The 23509-nt window shown below is 31.5% G+C and overlaps 2 protein-coding genes across 5 annotated transcripts in view; one reads left to right on the plus strand and one right to left on the minus strand.

Annotated features, from left to right (window-relative positions):
• Positions 1–302: 302 nt before the first annotated feature.
• Positions 303–21747, minus strand: LOC143187538 (succinate--CoA ligase [GDP-forming] subunit beta, mitochondrial-like). Of its 2 annotated transcripts, none has more exons than XM_076391764.1 (6): positions 21724–21747; positions 1828–1927; positions 1171–1766; positions 935–1069; positions 601–729; positions 303–484 (listed from the first exon to the last, which is right to left on the minus strand). In XM_076391764.1, exons 3-6 carry the CDS (start codon positions 1733–1735, stop codon positions 372–374), a joined length of 942 nt encoding a protein of 313 aa, XP_076247879.1. In that variant the 5' UTR covers positions 1736–1766; positions 1828–1927; positions 21724–21747; the 3' UTR covers positions 303–371. The 2 variants fall into 2 exon arrangements, with proteins under 2 accessions (XP_076247879.1, XP_076247878.1); XM_076391763.1 differs by lacking the exon at positions 21724–21747 and adding an exon at positions 2492–2861.
• Positions 11968–23509, plus strand: part of Cher (filamin A protein cher) — a 206614-nt gene continuing 195072 nt past the window's right edge. For all 3 annotated transcript variants that reach the window (XM_076391756.1, XM_076391755.1, XM_076391757.1), the window contains exons 1-2: positions 11968–12149; positions 17009–17367. In XM_076391756.1, coding sequence (XP_076247871.1) covers positions 17028–17367 — 340 coding nt within the window. In that variant the 5' untranslated portion in view covers positions 11968–12149; positions 17009–17027. The remainder of the gene's footprint in view (positions 12150–17008; positions 17368–23509) is intronic.

Genomic DNA, 23509 nt, shown 5'->3' on the forward strand with positions numbered 1-23509 from the left:
TGAAAGAATATCATTAAGCAAAAATGTAATAAAGTAACACAACATTAAGTTAACAAATTATAAATAATGTATTATATACATTTCAATTGAATTATTTATCCTTTTGCGAATATATTTAAAAAATTAAAAACAAAAACAATAAAAGTAATTAAAAATACACATAATGAGAGATCAAAATGATCTCAGGTTGCGATGAAACTTCGTATAATAAAAGCATGTACTACTTAATGAATAATCTTATACCAGAGATAAAATAAAAAAAACTGTTTAAAAAATAGAAGAAAAATGATGTAATCGTAGAAGAAGTTTACAAGTTTTCTAAATTATATTTGGATGTTAATAAAATGCAGAATAACATAAAAATGTCAATTTTATGTTTTTACAGAAACAACTGCTTTTCTTGCTGCTTCGTCTAAATTATTCGCTGTGACAATTGGCAAACCACTTTCTGTGAGAAGTCTTTTTGCTTCTTGTACATTAGTACCTAATCAAAAAGAATTACATATTAAATTTCTTACTGAAAAAAATTAAGGAATACATATATTATAAAGATAATAAGACTATTTTATTCATCTAAAAGGAAACATTTAAAATAGTTACCTTCCAACCTGACAACAAGTGGAATATTAAGAGATAAGTTACGAGATGCTGTAATGATTCCTTTTGCTATTGTAGTACAGTTCACAATACCACCAAATACATTTACGAGGATTACTTTTACTTTCGGATCTGGAAATATTAATAATCATAATGAAAAAATATATTTAAAATAATATTCATTTGGAAATTAATATTTGACAAACTTAAAGCAACAAAAACTGTGAATAATGAAATACCAACATATTATATTATCCTATATAATATATATTATATTACAAAGGTAACTAATTATAATAAAAATATATTATATATATCATATGTACACAATACATACCTTCACTTAGAATTCTAAAAGCTTGATAAACCTGATCTTCTTTTACACCTCCACCCACATCCAAGAAATTTGCTGGAGATCCTCCATTTAATTTAATTATATCCATGGTAGCCATTGCTAAACCAGCACCGTTAACTAAACGCAATATAAATTTTTATCAAGAAAAAAAAATAAGATTTCGTTTACATATGTATATTTCTTCTTTCAAATATTCAAAAAATTATCATATACTGTACCTAAACAGCCTATGTTGCCATCCATACCAATATAATTCAAATTGAATTTCGATGCATCTGCTTCTCTAGGATCTTTTTCATTATTGTCTTCTAAAGCAAATAAATCTTGCTGCCTGAATTGTGCATTATCATCAAATGCAATTTTTGCATCTACTGCTATAACTTCCTTATCTGTAGTCTCAACCAATGGATTAATTTCAACTTGTAAAGCATCAATATCTACAAATAGTTTCCATAAATTTTTTAGCTCAAATATAGCTTTTTGTAATACAGTGGGGTCCTCAAAACCCAGGAAAGTGCTAACATCTTTAGCAATATCGTCATCAATGCCATGATATATATCAAGTGGCACAGTTTTGATTAATTCTGGACTTTCTTGAGCAACTGTTTCAATATCCATGCCACCAGCTGGTGAAGCAATTAATACTGGGCCATTATGCTGTCTATCCATAAGAATACAAACATATGTTTCACGTGCAATATGTACAGATTCTGCTATCATAATCTTTTGTACCAATATGCCATCTTTTGAAGTTTGTTTCGTAATAAGACGATGACCCAACATGCTTTTCACAATATTTATGACTGCTTTGCGACTATTAACAAGAATCACGGTAAGTTACGAATATACTTTCACTGATACACTCTCAAACTTACTCTTTGGTGAGGTGTACACCACCTTTAAAACCATTATCAAACCATCCTTTTCCACGACCACCAGCTAACACTTGGGCTTTTATAACATATTCACCTGGATCTATCAAAACAAATAAAATAGAATTACATATCTTTTTTACTTTTGACAATATTACAATATTATAATCTTGCAAAATATGTATAATAATTTATAATATTAGCATAAGTAATAACAATAGTAACATACGTATATTACAATCAGTGAAACTAAATGATCCTTAATTAATTTCTAATATAAATGACTGATAGAAATAATTATGTTCACAATCTTTATTAATTCATATAATTTATTTATGAATAAAATAAAAAAATAAATAAAAGTATTTATCAGTAATAATAATAATAATTTAGAAATAAAAGCATCATTTCACTTTATAATTATGCTTGTAAATCAAATAAAAACAAATAATTATCAATTCCATTTTGTGAGAAAACTAAAAGTGCATATTTTTGGTGTATATTCACAAATATATGTCAGCAATGATAAAACCAACAATGTACCAGTAATGTATTCAATTATAGGATACTATAATTGCTTCCAAAACTTAATATTTTATGAGTTTTTTTACACTATAAGATTGCAATAATAAATAATAAATTTATGTAAATAACTAGAGATACTAACGTAATTTTTCTAATGCAGAATTTGTTTTATCCAAATCATCAACAATGGCAAAATTTTGTACGGAGACTCCGCAATCTCTCAGTAATTCTTTACTTTGATATTCAAGTAAATTCAAATTTCTTCTTTGTTTAGCATTATGTTTGGATATTTTTCTTAACATTTGGATAGAAAATAACGAATTTCGACTGGCTATTCGTAACATGTTTAACCTCAATTGTAACACTTCAATGAAATATAACAGAAATTACTCGACTGATGAATATTCGAAATCATTTACAAATCACAATCACTGTTATGAATTCGAAACACATACATTTATACTTAGAATGTTATTTACAGTGATTACTTATCAAATAAAATATACACATTTATAGCCACCGGCTTCTGGACTGAGCTGCAGAAACAGATTATCTGAAGTATCATAAATACTTTTCTTAGATTTCTTATCGACCAAAGTATTTATATACTAATTCAGTTTTTCCTTTTAATAATTCTCATTTATTTTGGTGTGTAAGAAATATGAAAATTTATTTAATGAAACTAATTATACAGGGTGTCCCACATAAGGTGGCGAAGCCGTTAACGGGAGATTCCTGCAGCGATTCTAAACAACATTTCTCTTTGCAAAAATGTTCTCTGAAACTTTGTTAACGAGTTATTAACGAAAAACATCGATCAATCAGAGAACGCAGATAGTGAGCGTTCAGCCGATCAGTGGCGGTACATAAGCTACACATAGCGTTCGCTCTCACTGTGTTCGAGTCTTGTACAAGAAACTCAAGATCTCTACGTTATTGTCCAATTTCTCTTAAATAGTTGAAAAATTGTAAAAAAAATCAGGGACACGTTAGTTATCGCGGCATATATTATGAAATTTTTTCAGATTTAAAAAAAAATAAAAAACGAAGAAAAAGAGTTTAAAAATGCCGATTTAGTATTGGAGCAAAACCGGATCTGTGATCATATTAATTTAATACATAAATATCAGAAACATTTTTTTCATATTTCTTAACTCGATACGACATAGTAAAAAACAAAAAGCAACGTTTTCATAGTGCCTACGGATTATACATTATTTTACTGTGTATCAAAACATTGAAAATTGTACAGTACTACTTATTTCATAAGGAATGAACGAAAATTGGACGTATTAGTTGCTGTAATCGGTAAAAAGTACGGAAACATCGGTTTTTATTTCTTTAATAGTGACGGACCAAAGCAAAAAATGGTTAAATAAATTGAGATTAATAATATGACTGTCTCATTCGATTGTACCCTTTATTAGATGGTAAGTAGACACGTAATTACTATCGGTAAAACTCATTCATTCGAAGAGGAATTCACCTGTTGCTTGAACACTTGCTCTACTGGGTCACTGTGCCGATTCCGGTCGTTGGGGGGTGATGCACGCACAGCACAGGGTCTGCTAATCGCAGGTATACAACACCACAAGAAGCCATCTTGCATTTACAACACTTCGCGGTCACTAACACTGATCATTTCACCAAATGAACACTTAACCTTTTAACGACCGACAACCGTGGAGCGCACTGAATTAAAAACTCCACGGTCGTGGATTAGGTATTTTGAAACATTTTGTGGCGTAACGTCTGCAATGACATGGCATTCCGTAAATAAAAACAAGATGTTACACAGTTCGGCGGCGATATTACGATCGATACTGGCTATTTTTTCCGAAGTCTCTTTCCTCGTGCCCTCACATTCCTCCAGCACGACTTCTCGGGGTGTAGCTTCGTCGAAATACCCGAATTTGATTTGTTAGTTGTTACCAACGAGGTTGGATCTTCCTCGGTTCATTTTTCTTAGTGGAGTTGGTAGTCTCTTCTTCGGGTAGAAAAAGTCGTACGCAAATTTATGGGGAAAAGCAAAGGCATATTGGATTAGTGTAGGATACTGTAACGAGTGTTTCGCAGATGTGGCCGTTTATGATCGCAGGTATTGCCCTGCAATTTTGAAGGAGCCATCAGTACCAGAAACTGAAAGTCGCGAGGTCGCGTCGGGCTTACCATTGAAGTCCTTTCGATGCATTCGGACGGATGAAATATGAAATTGCCCGTTGTTAAAAAGCGAGTTGGGGAAACTCTTTTGCCCTCAAACATTTGGTCAACGAATGTTTCGTTGAGCCTAATTCGTCGCCGCGCCGAGGTATAAATACATCAATTGTATTCTAATCTCTTTAACTATTTCGATGTTGCGTCCTGCGACCGAGCCTTGCTTTTTATCATGTTGCACATGTAGTGACCAGGGAATAATGGGAGTAAACAGAAAATCACGTTTTTTGAAAATTACTCGTACTTTATTGAATAAAAAATTCGACAAAAAATCACAGATATTTCAAATATCAAGATATATGTTGTAGAATTTTTTGAAATTTTAAAATCAATAATTGAAGCTGTGAAAAATAGAAAAATGCAAAAGAATGTCAAAAAATGCGGATTTTGCATTAACGCAATCGCGGAACTACACTCATATTTTTACAGTAAATACATATTGTTATTACTAGTATCCTAGACAAGTGTTTTGTGGAATGTTCAATACTTTTATAATCAGGAAAATAACATGAATTACAGAAAATAAATAAACTCATCCGATAAAAACTATGCTGAGCGCGTTGTATTTTGGAATATCGATGGTATTTTCCCAACAGAGTCAGTGGTGCAACCACAGAGCGTTCTCCTGTCAACATGCTGCGTACTTTTTAATCGCAGGTTAAAGCCACTCTTTAGGCCCATTATTTTCTCTATTCATGATTATATTCTTTTTTAATTTTTACCATGCAATAATGATTAATATTTACTTATAAATGTATTTTGAGAACATTTCAAAATATTTTAATTGAAAATATCTATAAAAATAATTTGAATTTTTTTCACGATTTCATATCGCATATATTGTCACATAAATTCTCACTACATAAATTGAGAACGAATTGCAACCGGAATTGTGTATTTTAATGTTATTTCTAGTGTTCTTTTAAATCAATCTCTCTCTCTCCCCCTTCCTCTTCGAAAAATGTATGTTATGGTTATTTTATCACAGCTTCAGTATCTAACGGAAAAAGCTGTAAGGACCATTCCACTCTAGATCTACTAATCCACTCTCAGTCAGTAACACTTCTTTATAATAATCACATTTTTAAGTACCTGTTAAGGATATTGACTTGCGATGTAAACTCATTTCATCCAAGTTATCCTCTGAAACCCACCCTTATCTGTTCTTAATGGAAGAAGCTCGCCAACTTCCCGTAGTTTCCATCGAATAATAATACAACAAATAAGTAATGAACAATCAAACATGCGCAGATAGTGCGTGACCGGTTATTTCCAGGAAAGCCCCTAGCTTTCGCATCATACGACGCATCATACAAAGTGTATGAGTCGAACTCGTGAAAAAATGTGAACGGGTTAAAATGAATTTGACATTCATTTTCAAATAAGTCTATTCCGAAATTCTGTTTGGATCTTCATAAGCGATTGCCGTAGACATGATACTCTTCTGACAAGGGAAGTTCGGTGAGTGTTAATCACCGATTTTAACGAAATTTTGTACAATTATTTTATGATCCTGCCTACGAATTTTGCCGTACAAAGTAGCTGCCCATACGCACCTTTAAGGGAGAAACTACCACTTTAATCCAAGCCGCCCTTTTCATTTCGGTGCTTATAACTCACAAAGTATAAGCGCTATAAAAAAGTGTTGCATACAAAAGTTTTACTGTTTTTCAAGACCTATAAGATGGTTTAAAAAAACATTTTGAAAAAACGGGGGTAAAATTGAATTTTTATAAACAATTCGTTTTTATTAATATCGGCAATTAACACTCACTGAACTTTCCTTATGAGTGTGTTGTGGATTTGTAGATACAGTACAGGTAACCAGTGTAACGCCCCACGGCCTACTCCGTCTCCATCTCGCTCTACCTTACTGTATCTGCCTCTAACATTCCCCATATCTCTCTCTCTCTCTCCCCCTCTCTCCCCACCCCCTCTCCCCCTACCCCCTCTCCCCCTACCCCCTCTCCACCCTCTCTCTTTCGTTGTATTTATTCTTCTCTCTTTCTATTAATATTGTCCTATTATTTATTAGAGCATATTCTATTAGATTAAATACTAAATTGATATTTTTGTACTTTATTTTATGTCATATATTATAGGTTTCAATTATATTTTAATATAAATATAACGTATGTCGTACGGTTTCATTTACGATGAGAATAAGTGCGCCATTAGAAATAAGACATTACGCATGCGCAAACTCCGATTCTCGGGTATATAAGGAGCTGCAAAAGTAGCAAGAGACACTTCTCTCTGGCATCGAGTTGCGAGAAGACGAAGATCTGAGAAGGAGCTGAGGTACTCATCCAAAGATCGAGACCGTTCCTTTAGAGGTAGCGACCGTTCTAGCAAATAAAAGTAATTGTGATGCTCCTTTAAGGTTATGGTTCACACTTGCCATAAAGCAGGCGAGTCGCCTGTTAACAAGCGCTAGAAGCCGTTCTCAGTCTAACGGATATCCAGGCCGCTCCTGAAGAGTATTTTCTCTAGGGTAGCGACTCATATAACCTGGATAACGAAAGGCTTACGGATACTTAGACAATTCAAGCAAGGGTTAATTGTTTCCCGAAGACTTGAAACCGTTCCGAGGTTATAGCCACCTATAGCTTTGGCAGCGACCAGAGCATACGAAACAAGACCCTTTGCGCGCACACACGCGCACCCACGCTCGTACGCACTCTTACCCTGCGTTCCGTCTAGAGCCTAACGCTCATAAAGCGTGTAGACGTCATTGAGCTATATGCCTAACTGGAGTGCGGACTCCTGTAAGAAAAAGAAGGAGAGAGGGAGGTCAAAGCGAGAGATCCGAACTGGGGTGAATCTGTCCTTGTTCTTCCTATTATCCCTCTCTTACCAATTGCTGTACTGTAGAGGGGGTACTGAAACGACGACACATACGTGCCTGCATGGTTAGACTGCAATAGCATCACCCCAGTTCTTGCCTGTCCTGGACGGCCGCCCCTCCGCAGTACGCACTCCAGTTAGGTATATAGCCAATGGTAGACATAGACCCTTGCGCTACTGAACATTCTATAGATGTCTAATGATCTAACCTCACTTTGATACAACCACATATAATATATAACCATTTTATAAGTTCTATTAATATTCAACTAGGTTACAGTAGGTATTAGTTGTATTGAAGTTAGCATTAGAATAGGTTTTTATTAAATAAATTTTGTTAAAAAAGATCTAAGCTTTGGATTTCAACTCCTTAACCGTATATCACAAGAACCCTCACCTTTTGTCCATTGGAAAGCTGCTCTTCCATGGACAACGTAGCATCACTTTAGGGACGTTATAACAGGTATCCCTCAGATGGCTGACACCCCGCGTGTTATGCACAACGCAGTGCACAGATAATTCATGACCCAGGCATCTGGTGTCGCCTGAGTTTATGACACGGTTGAGACGACCAGCAAACACGTTTTGTATACTAGCTACTGACTGGCTTTGTGAATTTGCGGTTTAGACTTTTAACGGCATTCCTCCAAAAATATCTTTGACCGATAACACAAAATCTGTAATTTTGAAACTGTATTCGAAAAAGATGGTAACACTTGTCCAGGAAAGTAGTCACTGCTGGCGATTAATGCAATAGGCGTAAACGCCGAGCGTGATTGAATTCATGTAGATAGTTTAATTTTGTTTAGAGACATCGGTAAAGCCAGCAATTTGAATGCCAAACATTGAAAAACCTCTTTTGTGCATCGACTCAGTTTTCAGAGAGTTTAAACTTTCAGTAAAGCTAAGCGCCTTTGGGGAAAGACCCTGGTATCTTTCAACACCAGGTGAATGTGGAAGGTCCTCGACGAGTTTTTGAAGAAGTAGCAGTCAGTTGTTCGACCAACCTTCGCATCGAACGTTTATGCGAATATTCGTTATACGTGCCGAGTTTTCCTACAAATTTAGTTCTTTGAAGTCAAGACTTCTAGTAATATGTACGTGCAGTTTTTTCGTGTGTGGGTCATTCCACGCGAAATCGGGCACGTTTCGGAGCAAGTTCTTGTAATTTGCTCAAATTTGAATATGTTGTAGTCTTTAACGATATTTAAACGTGCCCTAAAGGATTTTTCAAAATTTTGAAAATTGTCGAGTTTACAGCTGTTTGAAGTTAAGTGCTACCTTTTTTTTAAAAAATTATAGTTATTGAACTAGTAAGCGGATGGAGATGAGCTTTACGGTGCTTATAGAGAAAACATTGAAGTTTGTAAAAAAAATTATTTCATTTAAAAAAACCTGTTTTTTAATCATCTTTTTTGCAATTATTTTAAACAAATGCAGGTTTTTAAGATGATGCGCGATTTTAAAAATCTGAAAAAAAAGGAGAATATAGTTTGATCCTTCCCCTTGATGGACAAACTTTCAAAAAGATGGACATTTTAAAATTGGCCCTGTGAAAATTGCCGAAAGTTGACGCTGCGTCGAGTCGCACTGCTGTGGCGGGCGCGTCGTCGCTGGCAGCCTACTCGACTCCAGCGGGCGAACGTGCGTTATTATTTGGAATCAAGGCGACTTCACCCAACATTACTCTACATTATCTCCGAGCATTTGCAAGGTTTAATGCAATCAATAAATATTGGTAACTCAATCTTCGTCTTATTCTTGAAAACATAAATATAATCTCTTAAATCCTAGCTTTCATTTCGAAGATTTTGGTATTAATGCAGAATGGCACTTTTTTGCAACTTCACATGGCAAAAATGAATGTGAACTTGTCAATAAGTATCATTGACAAAGAGTGAATTACCAATATTTGCCGCCTTGATCGCAAATAATAACGCACGTTCGTCCGCTGGACACGAGTAGGCTGCCAGCGACGACGCGCCCGCCACAGCAGTGCGACTTGACGCAGCGTCAACTTTCAGCAATTTTCACAGGGCCAATTTTAAAATGTCCATCTTTTTGAAAGTTTGTCCATCAAGGGGAAGGATCAAACTATATTCTCCTTTTTTTTCAGATTTTTAAAATCGCGCATCATTTTAGAAACCTGCATTTGTTTAAAATAATTGCAAAAAAGATGATTAAAAAACAAGTTTTTTTAAATTAAATAATTTTTTTTACAAACTTCAATGTTTTCTCTATAAGCACCATAAAGCTCATCTCCATCTGCTTACTAGTTCAATAGCTATAATTTTTTAAAAAAAAGGTAGCACTTAACTTCAAACAGCTGTAAAATCGACAATTTTCAGAATTTTGAAAAATCCTTTAGGGTACGTTTAAATATCGTTAAAGAGTACAACATATTCAAATTTGAGCAAATTACAAGAACTTGCTCCGAAACGTGCCCGATTTCGCGTGGAATGACCCGTGTGAATTTGGACCAGAAGATTAATCGGAGAGTGGACAGATTAACCCTTTCTACTCCGAAATTTCATAGAGCGTATATTGACTTGCCGTCTGGATTGTAAAGAGTAGGCAGGTTTAGTGTTACTCAATGATACCCTTCTATGCTGTTTCGATATGCGCGGATGAAGGAATCGTGATGTGTAAATGTGTGAAGTGAACAGACAGTTTACATGAAGGTCGACATATTAACTGTTTCTATCTCATAGTGAGTGTTTTGAGTTGGCTTATGGATTGCAACGAATAGACAAGATTATTAATATTCAATTATATTCGTCAATTTTAACTGAATTTTGGATATCCTGCAGCTTTGTCGAGTGTCGTAACATTTCCGATCAGCTGTTCGACAGTTAGCGATCTCTCCCCTCGCTTACGTCACTGCGGTACTGGTGTTTGGGCAACCACTGCTTGAGACATCCGCGCGGGTTCATTTCTGGTGCTTTCCACCAGATATTTAAACGCTTATAACTAACAAAAGAAGCCTCAAACGCGAAATGGTTATTCTTGATTTTTGTCTTATTTTGGTCTCTAGAATCACCCCTTAAGTTTATCCCGTACTCTTCAGAAACACCCTGTATACTTCTCGTACACAAATGTTCAAGAAAATAGATAAACATTTAACTAGAAAAATCATCAAAAAAGTACTATTTTTTAATCAATTTCTTAAATAAATGAATTTTTCTATCATTTTTATAGCTGACTTTGTGAAAAATATACAAAATTTCTTTTTGAACCAAGTTTCTATCTCTAATAGTTTCCAACATATTCAACAAAATATGTTTCACACCCCCAACTTTGAGGGCTGATTTCACCCCTTCAATATGTACAATGGCAGCTAAAAAAATACATGTCAAATATTTTTATGAGAACTACTTATTGGCGAAATTCGATTAAAATCGACTATTGTTCATTCGGCATGTTCCCTTATAAGAACAGTAGGCGAACAAATACAGAAACAGACCATATCTAAGAAATTTAATTTGCATACTGTTCGCAAACAGTTAACAAACTCTGGTATAGACGCACTTTAAAGAACGCTGGCCTACGTCAATTTGATCTTGAACATCATGACATCAAAGTTACACCTATGCTGTCACTGATCCACTTTACCGACGACATCAATCCTTTCACAAGTGTATTTGAAATTTTTCGATCTTATTGTTATTTATTGAATACATATTAATAAAATAAACTTTTCGAACATGAAGAAAGTATTTTTACAAATTCAAAAATGACTGACAGAAGTGTTAAAGGGGTTGTGTTATTATTTACAAGAGCGTCAGCACCAGTGTTACAATAAAAAGCAACAGTCGCGTTGTGTAACAATTGTGCAATATAAATATAATTTTTATCTCATTCTTCTATATTTATGTAATTTTTACATCAATAAATGATTTAAAAAATAATCATGCAATCAGCATATTTTTTGAATGTACAAATTAGTATAAAATTTTCTACATAAAGGTAACTAATTGTACGTTTTAGATACTATTTACTATTGGCTCTACCAAATATTTTTGTGATTTGATAAAAGGTTATAGTCTTAAATATACAACCGTGCATAAATTTTTGTGACTACTGGTGTGTTTTTTATTTCAAATTTTTATTATTATTAAAAGCAGTTCTAAACATTTTATTTAATAAACAATTGTATACTCTTTGTATAAATTTTGATAAATACTCAGAAATTTTGTTAGAGCGTTTGAAATCCTAAAACTGCAAACAGAATTAAATTTTAGCACAAGCGATCCAGTTTGCCTGCGAAATATGAAAAAGTAAATTTGCCTACAAAGGGTTAAAATCATACAGATAACATAAGATAAAACAAAAAACTACAAAGATGCTGCGAACAACAGGAACAGAAATGAACCCTAACTATGAAGTACAAGAAAGACAGATCGGAGTGTATATATATAGTTCTTTGCTCATCAGAGTAGGAGGCTTTCGAAGACGATAGCGAACTATTCTTGGAGTTCGTGCGGTATGTTTCCCCTCTCTTCCAAATTCGGTGGCCGTACAAACGTCAGTAAACTATCGTAAATCGCAGTGAACAGTTCAAAGAATTACATATTCCTCTTTTTTCTCCTTTTCGTAAAAAAACTTTCTGTGCAATTGTGTTTTGTAGTATTCGGAGTGTGTAAAAGTGTGAATTGCACTTGGGGAGCAATTCTTAGTGTGGCTTTAACATTTTCATCCGTAGAACTTTATTAGCGGCTTCGTTTCGATTTGCAAATAAGGTAGTGGAGCATTTGTATAATATTTGGGGATTTAATAATCTAATAATTATACCTCTATGTTCACTTTAATTTTATCGATACTTTATTTCTTTTCATAGTCGGTAATTTTTGTAATCTTTAAAGTATTATTTGCAACAGTAAGAAGTGAAATATATGTAGTTATTAGTATGTTAATGCACAATTTATGTGTCAGTATTCTATAATCAAATTTAATAAGTACGCTTTTCTTATATGTCAACATAAATGAAAAGCACTGGTTGAAAGTTCCTTTCATTGCTAGATTTTTAACTATTCGTATTAGAACGTTTTTTAGATTTCTATTTTTTTAAGGATTTTTTATATTTTCTAGATATTTATACATTGATATATAACCTATATGTATGTATGTATGTATGCATTATGCATTCTCTACATTGTATAACTTTTATCTTTAATTAGAGGTTTTACCTTTAAAAATCTAGCAAAGGTAGGAAATTTTCGTGTTGGAATACAAAGTTTGATTCAATTCTGTATAAGAAAAACATGTGTTATTTCTTCTTGTGAGTAAAATTTTGTATTATGTATATAAATATATCAAAAAGAAGTTATAATTAAATTTATTTTACAACTTTAAACATTTAATAGAACACAATATAATTCTTTAGTAAAAATATACTCCGGAGGACTGACGATAAAACATGTAAGTGACAATTTGGCACTATAACAAATGCTTGAAATTTTATCCGCTAAAGTAATGCAATTGAGATCTATTTCAATAATCTTTCGGAAACATATGTAGGTTTCTTAGTAACTACGGTAAAATAGATGTATGGTTTATCCGTATAATTTTCATAAATATTTGAATATTTTTCATTTGTGATTACATTTAAGAATTTTATTTCATTAACTTACAGTTTTATATGAACTTTTTTTGTTCAAGATATCTAACATTTGATGCAAAATGTTGTACAGTTTATGTTTGGATAAATTACAATTGTTTTTACTACCAAAATAGTACCTGCTATGTCATAGCTTAAAAACATAAATTCTTGAAAAACGCAAAAAGGAAATTTCTCTTTACAAATGTTACCTAAAATTAATTAAAACATCTATTGCTTGAAACTAAACATGATAGTAAACGTACATATCAGAAGACCCTCCACATAATTAAATGAAAATTGAAAACTTGATTTGTGATAGTGCTCTCGCGCTGGTGCAATATCAGTCAACTGATTTTCTTCAGGGATATAACTTTTGAGAAAAAAATAAGATGTTAAAAGACAATTTGAAAAAAAGTCGTTCAATTTCAATAAGTAGAGCTATACGGTGATATATTCACGGATATATTTTTTGCATGTTTTTCAATATTCACAGATTCACAGTATTCATAAAGGCTGCAATTGCAAAAAGAATGATCGCATTAGTGGCTACTACCTGTAGTAGCTCTACTGTCAATGTTTGTAGACATCTTTCGTGTCCGAGTTATAATGTCAAAAATGAATAATAGTGTGAATACTTACTGTGAGTGCGTGTTTAAATGTTCGAATTAAATAAACATTTATCTACTCAAATAGATTAGACATTTATTTAAAATATTACGTAGGCTGACCATTTTTTATCACTTTATCCCAATATTTTTTTACGTAAAATAATAAGATAATGCAATTGTTGGATATACGTGCATCATTGCACTTAGAAAACGGTATGATCCTACAAAATGTGGTTGTTGTGTATATTTCTGCTCATTCCTAAGTGTTTCAATCATTGGTGTCATTCACACTACTTTCGATACGTTTTCGTTCTGAAATTTATTTAAAACCTATTCTAACACGAACAGTATTTGAAAAGATAATTGGTTTACATTTGTTAATATAAGGTGCTTTGTATCTCCGAACTGAGCTATAGCTTTGAAGCAGTAGAAAATGAATAAAATTTCATAAAGCACTATTACATTTTTTGAAATGATGTCTATATTGAGTAGTGAATAAATTCAAAATCTTCATTTTGCTCCACATAGGTACAGAGTAAATCCGAAAGATATGTACAAACAGCCTCCAGATGAGTTTTTGTAAAAGAATCCGTAAAGAAACTGAATATAACTTGTACATTTGAGGTTTAATTTTCGAGAAAATCGAGTTTGAAAATCCGCTCCATATGTAAACAATTACAGCTAATCGAACGATGTACAATTTACAAATAACTATTCTTAAGAAAAGACACGAAGAAAAGATTTAGTCGGCAACATTTTGTTATATCAAGTACAGAATTACTGAAACAGTTGATCTCGTTGTTGTATACAAAATCGTACTTGTCTAATTGATGTGTAATAGATGCGTCGTATTAATTGATTCAAATTTCCAATACCTACACTATAGACTGACAGCTCATGTAAATGAAACATTAGAAAAAGTCGCGTATCGACGTTGTTCGACGACACATATTTATTAACCGTAACTGTGGAAGTGGATTTTCGAATTTGATTTTTTCAAAAACAAATTCTCTTTTGTATTTTTTCTTATCTTTTTACATACAATCGCCCGTTTGTAAATGCGTAACTTTCTGAGTCATAGAACCGTATAATTTCACATATATCAATTGATATATTTTCTATACCAGATCTTCTCTAGACGAGATGCGAGAAAAAGATGGATTCCTTGGTCCCAATTTAGTTAAGAAACCGGACTGTCTTTCAACTTTCAATAAAGAGTCTGTAACAACGTGACTTTCTCAAACACGACACTGTTCACTGTTCAGTATTGACACAATGTAAATCCAAACACGTTGACTTAACAGATTAGAGTACTTGTATAAAAATATGTACGATTCCATTTAATAAAATGCAATTAACCTTGATATTTCTGAAACAACCCTTTTTCTAAAACAGTGGCACACTATATAAGCATAAATAATGTATCATTTGAAATTACTAGATGGTAGAAAGTAACGAAACTCTACACTCCGCGATAAGGTAATGGGACACTCCTGGATTTTTCGTGTTTCTTGAAATAATAATCAGTACAAAGATTTTGTATAGAGATGTATGAAATGTACTTTTTTCTTAGTAATATATGAGAAAACGGCCATTGTTTAAATTACTCTGAAAAAATTTTCTTGGAATGGAATCCCAACCTTCCTTAATTGCGATTTTTAATTCTTACGAGGAATTAAATTACTTTCTACCTCGATACATATTACGAATTAATTGTCCCCATACAAACTGTATCTGTTGCTTATATTTAACTCCAGTTACCTTGTCGGCCATGGTAAACTTTAATATTATTTGAATGAAAACAATTTTTTACAATTTTGTCAGTACTTATAACTACATCATTTGGTAGAAATAAGAATTCTTCTTTATCTGCCGTGCATATGTCGTTGTTTTTCTTCTCAGGAGTTTTAATCTCGGTTTGTCCTTTGTTACGCGTATGGGCTATTCCATGCCAACTGTACAATTAGTATTTTCGAAAAATAAAATATTATTTTGGTAAATGTTGTACTGCTTTACTTGTGGAACTAAATAAATTGTGTTGTACATATTTTTATTCATATACAATACATGTACATATATTTCGCCATTCCACACATTAATCCTGGAAATAAGTGTTATATTTTTCATACACGTTTTGTTAATAATTTTTTATTGAATAATGAGCGACAGCCAAAACCTCTTGAGGATGACTGAAGAGTTAATCATCAATCCGCGATTACTGATTACTTACTCATTATTGTAACAAATTATGTTGCATAGTAATTATAAAACATAATAATTATAGTAATTCTCTCTAATAATTTTTAGTGTTAGAACTTGATCTTTCCACTGTCGTTTAGTGAAACTAAGCATTGAATTAAACACTATAGCATGTCCCATTATTTTGTTGCACCCGTTATTCAGGTTAATGGTTACAATTCTTCGAAAATAGCTTAATAGCGTATGAGAAAACAGTATCTCTTTAAGAAGTGATACACTCTCTACAATAATACACCTATATACAAAATCTTTGTACCAATCAAAATTAAATGTCAATAAAGGATTATTCTGTATGTGAATTGTTTATCATAGATACGATGGGAAAGTTATAAAGAAATAAATGAAATGGAAAATACATAGAGCGAAAATAGGAAATAGTTCTTTAAATGATCACACTGTTATAGTGAAAATCACACTTTCGTAGTGAAAAAGTAAATGTTGGCTCGTACCCCTATAAGAAAGTAATTTAGTTTAACATAGCTTCAGTTGCCTGTGAAGAAATAGAATCATACATAGAAATGGATAGACACCGGATGATAGCAAATATGTTTAAAAAATGGCATGAAGAAATGAATTTATCAACTTGACTTAAATTTTAGTGTCTGATTGTACCTCCGTCATTTTTCATACTGGCAATCATTTGTTTCCATAGAGATGTATATAATTTTGTTTATAACAAAATTAGTAAATTTTTTTATTGATGCGGGTTTTTCAACAAATGTGCTATCATTTGATCCTTACTTGTTTCTGTACTTCTATTTCATCATAAAAACTGATTGAAGTTATGTCAAATGAAATTACATTCTCATGTTCATATGAGATAATACTTATATTTATATTCTTCACAACATCTTCGCTATCATAATTATAATATGGATAATTAATATATATATATAATGTATTACGTACGTAATAAATTAATTGATAGATAAACAAAGACGAAAAGGAAAAAGTAAAAGCGAATGAACGAACGAACAAATCTGTATTTCGATGAAAAGGAGAGTTGCGATTATTAAGAAACGATGGTGATGTGTCAGGGGGTGGGGGGGACTGCGCAGACATGTTAACGCACACGAAGCAAATTCCATCACCATCGTGTTCACCAAACCAATAGTCCAATGTTGTTTCACAGGAGTGAACCAGCCGATAAAATGTGCGAGAACGATAAGTCAGTCAAGTACGAACAGGCAGAGGAGGAGGACGTCGACATGTTCGAACAAGATTTGTTAGAGGATGCGCAGTGGAAACGAATACAACAAAATACATTTACGAGGTGGGCAAATGAGAAGCTGAAAGTAATTAACAAAAATATCGATGACCTAGAATTCGACTTGTCAGACGGTCTCAGATTGATAAGTTTAATCGAAGTGCTCGCACAGAAACAACTCCCGAAACATAATAAGAAGCCGATTTTTAGATCACAGAAATTAGAAAATGTGTCAGTGGCTTTAAAGTTTTTGGACGACGAAGGAATTAGAATCGTTAATATCGGTAAGTGAATTCATATCGTTTTACACATTTTAACGTTTATCGTTTATTCAGAAATTTATATCAAAGGTAAATCTATATTTCACTCCTAAAGTTTCATTTACAGAGATCAATCACTATAAACAGCTTCTAAACTGTATTGTTTGTATATACTCTTTCTCTTCCTGTTTTCAAAGATTAACCTTCATAGAATTAAAGTCAGTGTTTACAAAATAGATGTAACATAAAATATTCTAAACATATTTAAATATTTAATAAAGAACAAAAGGTATGAGTTAAAATAAAATGTATATTGAAATAGGGTCAATATAAATGTACGTGCGTTACGAAAAGGAACACATTTCACTTGTCTTTGCCTTCGATATAATTCTATATATTATGCAAGAAAATCACATTTGTACGATTTAATACCATAGAAAGCCTACCATCATCTTTTGCCACGAAAATTAATACGCTGCAATGATTTCAAACGAAAAGTAGCATATTTCACTTGTAATGATAAAAAGGAATACTTACATTTAAAAGGCTGTCTACGAAAAGAAGCATACTTTTTTTATTTGCTATGAAAACTTACATACTTAAGTGATCTATCATGTGCAGTAACATGTTTTGTTTATATAGACGAAAAATATCACATTTTGATAGTTAGAGATGGAATCTGGTGATACATCTAGTATTGTATGAATCATTTTTTCCTATACTGCTATTTGTATAAATATTAGTTAATACAAAAATAGTATAAAATGTAATATAAATAATTTATAAATAATTATTTATTACTAAATCGTTTGCTGCAGGATCTAAAGTGTCCTATCCTTTTTGACAGTGATATATTAGAGAGACTCAAAAACCACCTCTTACATGGGGACTACGTGGTAATAAGATATGTTCAATTGCTCACAGTCACTTTTATTAAAGCCATTAAATGTATTTTCCCCTATTTTTTTATTTACAAATGTTCAAATGTGATCTTTGTAATAAGAGATTAAATGTATTATTGAAATATGCTGCTTTTCGTAAGACGAGTGAGACATGATATTTTTTATAACGCACGTCGAAATAATCCAATATAATATGTAATCTTTTGTTGGAGAATTCGAAATTTCATTTTCGTCGACTATTTTGAAAGTACGTATTTAAATTCTGATTAAACGCGTTGCTAGCAAAATGTGTGGTATTGAAATAGAAAAGTTCAATATCACTGACTACACACAAGCAGTGGTATAAGTTTTTATAAAACTACGATGTGTTTATGTCTATACTTACTCAGCTTTTTTCATATTGCATAGTTTCTGAAGATCAAAAGACTAAAAACTGTAACAGAGTTCGTAACTATATCTATATTACATAAAATGTGTCAAATATAGATGTGGATAAATTGTATCAATAGTTTTATTATTTCACAGATATCTTGAAATAAGACACGGATGAATACCTTATACGATTCTTGTATTCTCCATAGTTTAACAATTCAAAGGATTTGTAAAAAAGAGAATAGCTAATCTACACTGATTATTACTTAAAATCATACATGCTTTAATTAATAATAGTAATAATATGACAAAAATTTTAATAGTGTTCAGTAACATAAATAGTTTTACATAGTATTAAGTAGTAATTTAATATCCTTACTTTCACCTTCATTTAATTATTTTTTAACAACCGATGCTAATTTAGACACACTAATCTTTGAATGATATTTAATTTCTTTGGATATTCAACGTTAATTCCTCAAATTCAATTTTTGTATTTCGTTTACTTGTTTAATAATCGATCCTCGTCTTCATATCATTTTATTGTACATTTGACACTATTGTTGTTTTTGGTAACTGGACTACTTTTCTGACAAAACAACATGAAAAGCAAACAGAACGTATACGATACTTAATACTACTATACGATAATTAATTCAATTATCTTTAATCATTTCTAGCCAATATTAAATAAAACAAAACTAAAGGATCTATCAGTTCTACTTATGTTGATAATTAATTGTAAGTTTTATACATAATTACAAGTTGTATTAAATTGATTTAATGCTATTAAAATTTTTATTACATATGAAATACATTAAACTCCATGTTTCGGTATGGATTTCAATTATTTATGTTTTATGAAGAAAACGGCTAAATCGTAAAATGTACATACGTATGTAGGATTTCAAGTGATAATCGCTGTATGTAATGTCAGGTAAAAAACTTTGGTAACCCGTTCCTTACAGTTGCAGATTGCTACTTTGAGAATCGTAAGCACCTTCTATACACATACACACTTTCTCGAACAGCTGAAAGATCTAGGTCAAGAACCTATCTCAATGTCTCTGATTCATCGAAAATCTACTACTCGCTTCAGCATTTATTTCTGTAAGACGAATGCAAATTGAACAGTTTACTATATTTCTTGTTTCATTTAATCTTCTCTGCGATCTTTGTAAATGTTTGACGCAATGAGATATATGCATAAGTGTGTATGTATATGTATAACCCAATAATAAATATAATATATATAGTATATAAACACTGTTTGAATATACTAGCGATGAAGATTGTTATCATTGTTTTAGTTTAGCTCGGTGAAGATCTGTGAAAAGTTGTTTTTCATTTGCTACTAAGGTAAATACACCACACACGGACGTCTTTTACTTAAATAGCATGACAGATAATTTCACTATAACCTCTTATGGTGCGATTACCTGTTATTTTATTTGAATAAAATATAAATTAACTCAAATATACAGTTATTTGGAAATTATTTATTTGATTTTAATAAAAAATAGTTACTTTGTTCACATTATTTTTAAAATAAACATAATAAAGTAGTTTCAATTCTGATATGGCCATATTCTTTGAAGTTTTATTTTAAATAAGCTTTTTTCTAGAATAATATGGTCAAACGTAACGTTACAATGAGCTGTTGGTTGACCATGTCGCTGGCTGACCGAGACATAAAAATAAAATCAACAGGTTCCTATCCGTCCGTATGATGTCATTTATACCTGCAGAAGGGTTCTACTAACCCACTCTTAGCCAGTGGCATTTCTTTCTATAGTAATCCAGTTTTCTCGTATTAGCGTCTTTGCTCGTCGAAAAGATCACATCGAAATCGAAATCGAAATATTTCTATTCCGATATTAAATATTTGAATATTTGTATTTTTCGAAATACATCGAAAACGATGTAGTTGTACTATGCAAACCACAAAACCGCAGAAGTCCTTCCTCTTTTGAGATAAGTTATGATTAGATTGATATGAACTGTGTGGATTACATCGTGATAGCATATTTATGAAATAACTTTGAAATCAGCAAAGTGACGACTTAGCCCCATCTCCCTTTCCCTCTCAACTCAAATTTCATATAAACCACATCACATTTTATATTAAAGCTACACCTATATAGATATTTATTTAAATTTACGTATGTATATAGTATGTATACATGTAACAAAATTTCCGTAATCTATATACGTACATACAGGATGTATCCTTATCTCTAAATAAATATCTTCATATGAAAAAATATTTTAGCAGAAAAGATTTTACTGTCTTTTATTTGACGTTGCAATTTCCTTGCACGAGTCTACAAAAGTCAAGGTTGAATTCTTTAATTGAAATTGAAACCTATATTTTTTACAGCATATTATTATAGTTGACATCGAGAAGCTTTTGAAACACCACTTAAACATGGCTTTAGCATAAATCATTTTCAAGGTATTAGCCCTCAAAGTTGATATGACCTTGGCATTGATCTTAATGCCTGAAACAACCTTACTTTGAGGACGCATATTAGTAGTGTTTTGAAAACGTTTCGATATCAGCTATAATAATGTACTGTAGAGAATATAAGTTTCAATTTAAAAATTCGATATTGACTATTGTAAGCTTCTTCTGATAGATCTGTCCTCCTTGATATCGTACAATTTTTACCTAAAACTTTTTCATATCTTTCATACCTTTCCGAGATATTTGCCTAGGAAGCTTAAAATGGAACATCCTATATTCGAAAAATTTAGAACAAGTTTGATCTCAACATTTTTATATTAAAAAAAAATAAATGGAAAGTGCAAGAAGCCAGAAGCAAACAAGTTTTACAAATATAATGTCAATTTCCATATAGTATAATATATAAAATAAAATGTTTAGACAAATTAATACAAATTTCAGGTTTTTTATTTCTAGTAGTCTTATTAATAATAATTTCTAATGATGATTTATTTGAATCAAATCTATCAAACTTTGTATTTATTACCGTTTGTTTAAATGCTGCTCTTTTTTAGCGAAACTTTTCAATATTTGGTACATTCATTTGATCAATATAAAATAGTTACTACTCTAGGTGAAGTTGCACAGTTACAAACTCACATGCGTTATGCCTTATGCGATAACTACTTCTCTTTTCAACTCGAATATTTATGACGTTTTTGGTTGAACGTCTTTCACAGCGAGTTTAGACGATGACGTCACTGACGACTAACTGATTGCATCATGACATTGAACGTGTTGTCTAAAAAAAAAGTTGATATAAAAGTGCAGTCTGTCTAAAATAACTTCATAATGTTACTAATTATTAGTATTATACATTTATGCCAGTAAATTTTGTACCTTAAAGTTCTCGAATTTTATAGTATAAAATTAAATCATATGACATAGAAATTCTTCTTAGAGAAAATACAAAAATGAAATTGAAATAATATTGTAGCATTATACAAATTTATTACTCAGTATAATATTAAATATAAGATTGGTACATTCGTAGAATTGATATAAGATGAGATACTATTATACAGAAAATAAATATAGCGTATTCATTTATATAATCATATATGAACTTTTATTATTGACATTATCTTAATATGTTAGATGTTTTTTATTGTGATTTAAAAATCTTAAATATTTGATTATTATATTTCTGTTAATGAAGGTTTTAATTCTACTTAGATATAAATTATGATATTCTATCTTACTTTAATTTATTATACTAACGTGGCTAATTAGGTAATCTCATCTGGGTATATTAAACATTAATCGACAAGTCTGATAAGTGCTATAAGTAAATATGACAACCTTTAATGTAAAGTATAATTATCCTTCAACTATGGACACCCAATTTTAAGTTACAAAGATCTTGATAAAGATTATTACGGTGTTAATTATAATATAAAAACCAGGTATGTCATAGATTTGCAACCTTCATAACAAATTTGTTCATATATAAATGAGGGGATCAAACAAAATCACATCATGTGGAGTCTGTCGCACTCTTAGTGAACAATTAAGGGTTCAGTAAGAAATGAAAAAATTAAGATAATTATACAATCTAAAGCAAGAAATAATAAAGGAAGAACTGTTTTACCATTTGCCGCTTTTTTTCCAGAAGCGTAATCTCTCTCTCTCTCTCTCTCTCTCTCTCTCTCTCTCTCTCTCTCAGTGACTAAATAAGAGAGAGTGAGGGACAGGGAATGTCAATGCGACCAAAATTGTTTGAGTGATCATGTATATACATATGTACCTAAATTGAGAAACATTTCATTAACATGTTCCGTGTTGAGCCGATTTTAGGTTATTTGAATTTGGGTCGTATTTAATTAATTATTTAACTTACTAAATAACTTATTTAAGTAATTATGATAGTTTTAAAGTAGTTTTACAAACTTACCTATTATGTTAATTTAGTTATTTAAGAAGTACAATTCATTACTGTTTACAATATCATATCGCGGAATAATATTAGCAGTGTACTTTTTTTTATCTTATTAGAAGTCAATTTAAAAAGCACATTTTTGTTAAATATTTACTTTCACCATTGTGTTATTTTTAATTTTGAGACGAACTTCAGGATCGTTAAACCATTATCTTAATTTTCATATGTGATTATACAATGTTTCAAGTATTTCGGTTATCTCTACCGGCTATGATATCATCGACTGGTAAACGTAAGTTCTTGAAATACACTAAATGAATCATTGTTACAGAGTTTTTACTCGTTCCTTATTATTCACAGAGAGAGAGAGAGAAAGAGAGAGATAGTGAGTATGTAATTATGAATAATAGTAGACACACGACACTAAAGGTAAATTTACAATTAAAAGTTTAAGATCCAAGACTGTAAATAATAGAATTGGATAAGTATAAAGAAACGTAACAAAAC

This window comes from Calliopsis andreniformis, unplaced genomic scaffold (genome assembly GCF_051401765.1).
Source record: "Calliopsis andreniformis isolate RMS-2024a unplaced genomic scaffold, iyCalAndr_principal scaffold0048, whole genome shotgun sequence".
NCBI classification, from domain to species: Eukaryota; Metazoa; Arthropoda; class Insecta; order Hymenoptera; family Andrenidae; genus Calliopsis; species Calliopsis andreniformis.